This window comes from Sapajus apella, unplaced genomic scaffold (assembly GCF_009761245.1).
Source record: "Sapajus apella isolate SASKATOON/1434 unplaced genomic scaffold, GSC_monkey_1.0 scaffold17, whole genome shotgun sequence".
Taxonomy (NCBI): domain Eukaryota; kingdom Metazoa; phylum Chordata; class Mammalia; order Primates; family Cebidae; genus Sapajus; species Sapajus apella.
In genome coordinates this window covers 11,138,751-11,142,712 of record NW_022436957.1, presented here as the reverse complement: position 1 = coordinate 11,142,712, position 3,962 = coordinate 11,138,751, and the positions used below count along the sequence as shown (strand labels likewise).

Below are 3,962 nucleotides of genomic sequence, written 5' to 3'. Positions count from 1 at the left end.
CACGAGGTCAAGAGATCGAGACCATCCTGGTCAACATGGTGAAACCCTGTCTCTACTAAAAATACAAAAAATTAGCTGTTCATGGTGGTGAGTGCCTGTAATCCCAGCGACTCAGGAGGCTGAGGCAGGAGAATTGCCTGAACCCAGGAGGTGGAGGTTGCGGTGAGCCGAGATCGCGCCATTGCACTTCAGTCTGGGTAACGAGCGAAACTCAGTCTCAAAAAAAAAAAAAAATGATGACAGTTTGTTAGCATATATTAAAGGGGCTTTATGGGATTTTTTTTGGTAACCACATTTTTCTTTTACTTATATTTAAAGTAATAGTAAAGCATCTTTTTTTTTTTTAATTCTTTGGTGGTTTATAGTACTCTTTTAGAAAAAAGTAAATTCTTGTCTATAATGAATTGTCATCCCTAACATTTTCTTCATAGTAGTAAGTTGTTATTTTATCACTTAAAACCATAAGTACATTAATTGACCTGAAATAAAACTGGACAAAAAAGTTAGTTTGTAGTTACTCTTTTAACCCTATGACATTTTATGTCAATTCCTCCTTCTTAGTTTAACTGTGCAATTTTTTAAACTGATAATGAAATTAATTTGGAGTTCATGCTGTAAACATACTTTTTCAATTGCAGTTCACCAGTCTCAGCATAATTCTCAACATAATTCTGATTAAAATGTTTGTATTCAGAATGTCCTCAGGGTAAAATAGCTGGATGAAAACGCCATACCTTCAAGGGCCGTTGACCTATACAACACGCACTGCATGTTATAACTTTCTTGAGTTCAAAAGGAGACACTTTACAGGTCTGATATATGAGACTGAGCATAAGTAATACTCAAATTACAAAACATGACTGTTGGCCCATTTGATGTGTTCTGAACAAGTATGCTTAAAGATCTTTTTTTTTTTTTTGATATTTTAGAGCTTAGTATTTAACAGTGTTTTAAAAAGCAAGCCTCCTACTTCCAGTTCTCAGCAAAAAGCGTCATTTCATTTGCCAACGTTTGACCTATACTATCTACTGAAATTTCCTCTATCTCTTTATTTTATTTTATTTGAAATCCATGAAATGTTTCTGTATGTCTTCACCATCCATGCTCAGTAACGTGTATAGCCTCATGCTGCTGTTGAAAGAACAGCCTCTGTTTTCCCAGAAGCATGCTAGATTGTAGCTTTCTGCTCATGGTTGATGTCTCCCAGATGCCGTTGAGACCTATCTCAGCTTAGTCAAGGAATCTTCAAAGGCAAATCCAGCTTCAGTACTGCTAAATTAAATATTGACCCTACAGTGGTGACCCCAAAAGCTGTTCAGACTTTGCAGGACTTTGGAATTCTAGTAGTTGGCTAAATTGATGGTGACTCCCTAGGGGAGAGGGACTGTGGCTTATTCTTTGTATCACCCAGCCTCTAGCCTGGTGTCTTGCCCAGAATAAGTACCCAATAAGTTTTGAATCAAATGGCAATAATTATCATGATTAAGTTCATTAAGGTTATCATTACTATGACAACAACAATAACAAAACACAAGCGACTTTCGTTTGCATTTGTTTATAAAATGTTCCTGCAGGATCTGGTCGTCACTTATCATGGGATGGGTGATAGGTGAAAGCACTTGGCTTCTCTCCCTCCAGGTATATGACCGGGTGTCAGTGGAAGCTGTGTTGCCAATGGACAAACGACTGGACAGACTTATCTCTCACTGCGGCCCAGTAACAGGCTACATCTTTGCTTTGTTGGCTGTTTTCAACTTCCTCTTCCTCATTTTCTTGAGATGGATGACTCCAGATTCTGTCATTGATGTTGCAGTAGATGCCACTGGGCCACGGGGTGCCTGGACTCATAAATATTCTCACAGTAAAAGAAGGGGTCGGAATAGTGAGATATCTAAAACTAGGTAGAAGAAAGCCTCGATTGTGAGATTTTAAACATTTGTAATAGCTCTATTAAGACTATGGAAAATAACCTTGATTTTGGGGGGTTTTTGTTTTTTTAAAGTTAATTTAGTAAGTTACGCTACCTCTATATCATTCAATGTTTTCTGTTGAGGAAAGATAAAAAATTATGCAATTCCTGAGTGTAAAACTTCTTGCACTTACTTAAAATTTAGGAGAGAACATTTAAGCCACTCAGGTATGAAATTTTTCAGACTACTGAAATCCCTGTAGCAGAGATGTTTAACATTATATTTTGAGAGCTTCGGGTGCTGAAGGGCCAAATGTTTTCTGGGCATTTTTTGGCCAGTTTTTAATGCTGTACCATTAGACACTCACCAGATGTTTACAAGTTTTCTTTAGGGAAGTACAACAATTATATGAACTATTTTAAGTCATGTTCATATACATTTATTAGACATGTAAGTCATGTCTTTAAGCATTTATTAGGTTCACTCAGTAGGTGTTACATATAATTAACAGGCTCCTTGAGTAAGATAGTCCATCAGTTACCAGCACATTTTGAGCACCTGCTCTGTGTAGAATGTTGAACTAGATGCTTCCTGCTGTTAAGGACCGGGGGTGTATTCACTCTTTGTTTACCATTCAGATGGCTTACTTAATCGTAGTCATGGTTAACATGAGATAGTTAAATATCCAACATGCCAAAAATGCTCATGCCAGTTAATGCCAGGAAAAAGATCACCGACACACTACTAGTACTTCTTTGATCCTGTTGTATGCATTCTCCTGGATAGAGCCTTCATCTTCAGTTGTGTTTATGAAGATATTTTTTGCTTTTTAAATACTGGGGACCGAGATCACTGTTGATAGTGCAGAGAAGCCCTCCATATTTGTCTGTGCATAATTGAGTTTTCTGTAAATGCCTTCATGTTTTCTGAGCAGAATGTATGAGGTATGCCATCCCAAAACCAGCTGCTACCCTGTCCTTTTAATGTAAGTCACTCCCCTTCACTGTGGCCTCGCTGATGTCTGATAAGTATTGTCAGTGTGCAAAAGGCTTTTTTTCAGAATGTTTTATTTATAGCAAACCAAGTTGAAAATTTTAGGAACAGTCTTTGTGGGTGTATGTTATTAACTGTAATTATTGTTGCCCAGAGCCATGGGTTTTTTAACCCCAAATTATCCACATGGTGTGTATTATTAATTCTTTGAACTCTTGAGGTTTTTGCGAGAAAAGAACTGTGAATTCAAAATAATGAGGCACTTGTGCGTGCACTACATAGATTCTGACAGTGTTGTGATTCTGTATAGGATTTTTTTAAATGATAACATTCACAAAATTTATTACTTTTTAAAAAATAACATGTCTATTAACTGGTTGCACTGATATAAAAGAAATATATTTGTGTTCTGTTTGTACTAAAACGCAAAAGCAAGAGTGCAATTTTTAAAATCTAGAAGTTAGGGATTCTTTTGTTGGAGAAAAATGGACTGATCTAAACCATTCAGTCTTACTGGGATTTTTATGCATAGAAACTCACATATAAACATGAAATAAACAGTGCCAATATTCATGTTAAAGTGAGAAACTGTAATATTTGGCACTTATTTATTCTACTCACAGGTTTTAAAGGCACGCCACCATTTTTTCCTTTTTGCTTAATTTTTTTAAATTGTCATTTAATTCTTAAATTGTCATTTGAGATGGAAAGAAAAGCTAAAGTTAGTTGCCTTTGCATGTAAAATATGTAATTTGCAAATGAAAATTGTTTCTTTTTTTTTTTTTTTTTTAACAAATGGAAGTAAATTTGTTTTACGTAAATCTTAATTTTCAACCTTCCTGGATACCTTGTCACTGTCAGTGTTGAACTGGTCAGTATGTGGAAACACATTGCTCTACCTTGCTACTTACGTTGATTTTAAAGTGAATTTACAATGATGAGAAATTTGTGAAAAATACATGGTATTTCTTTTGATGTTTCAAAAGGTTGCCCATGAAAAACTGATTTGTTAAAACATGCTACATGTCCAAAAATAAAACCAGAACGACATTTTGATAA

At 35.6% G+C, this 3,962-nt stretch overlaps 1 protein-coding gene across 2 annotated transcripts in view; it reads left to right on the top strand.

Moving 5' to 3' along the window:
• Positions 1–3,962, top strand: part of PIGA (phosphatidylinositol glycan anchor biosynthesis class A) — a 17,261-nt gene extending 13,299 nt beyond the window's left edge. For both annotated transcript variants that reach the window (XM_032285953.1, XM_032285952.1), the window contains exon 6: positions 1,639–3,962. In XM_032285953.1, the coding sequence (XP_032141844.1) occupies positions 1,639–1,905 (267 nt within the window). In that variant the 3' untranslated portion in view covers positions 1,906–3,962. The remainder of the gene's footprint in view (positions 1–1,638) is intronic.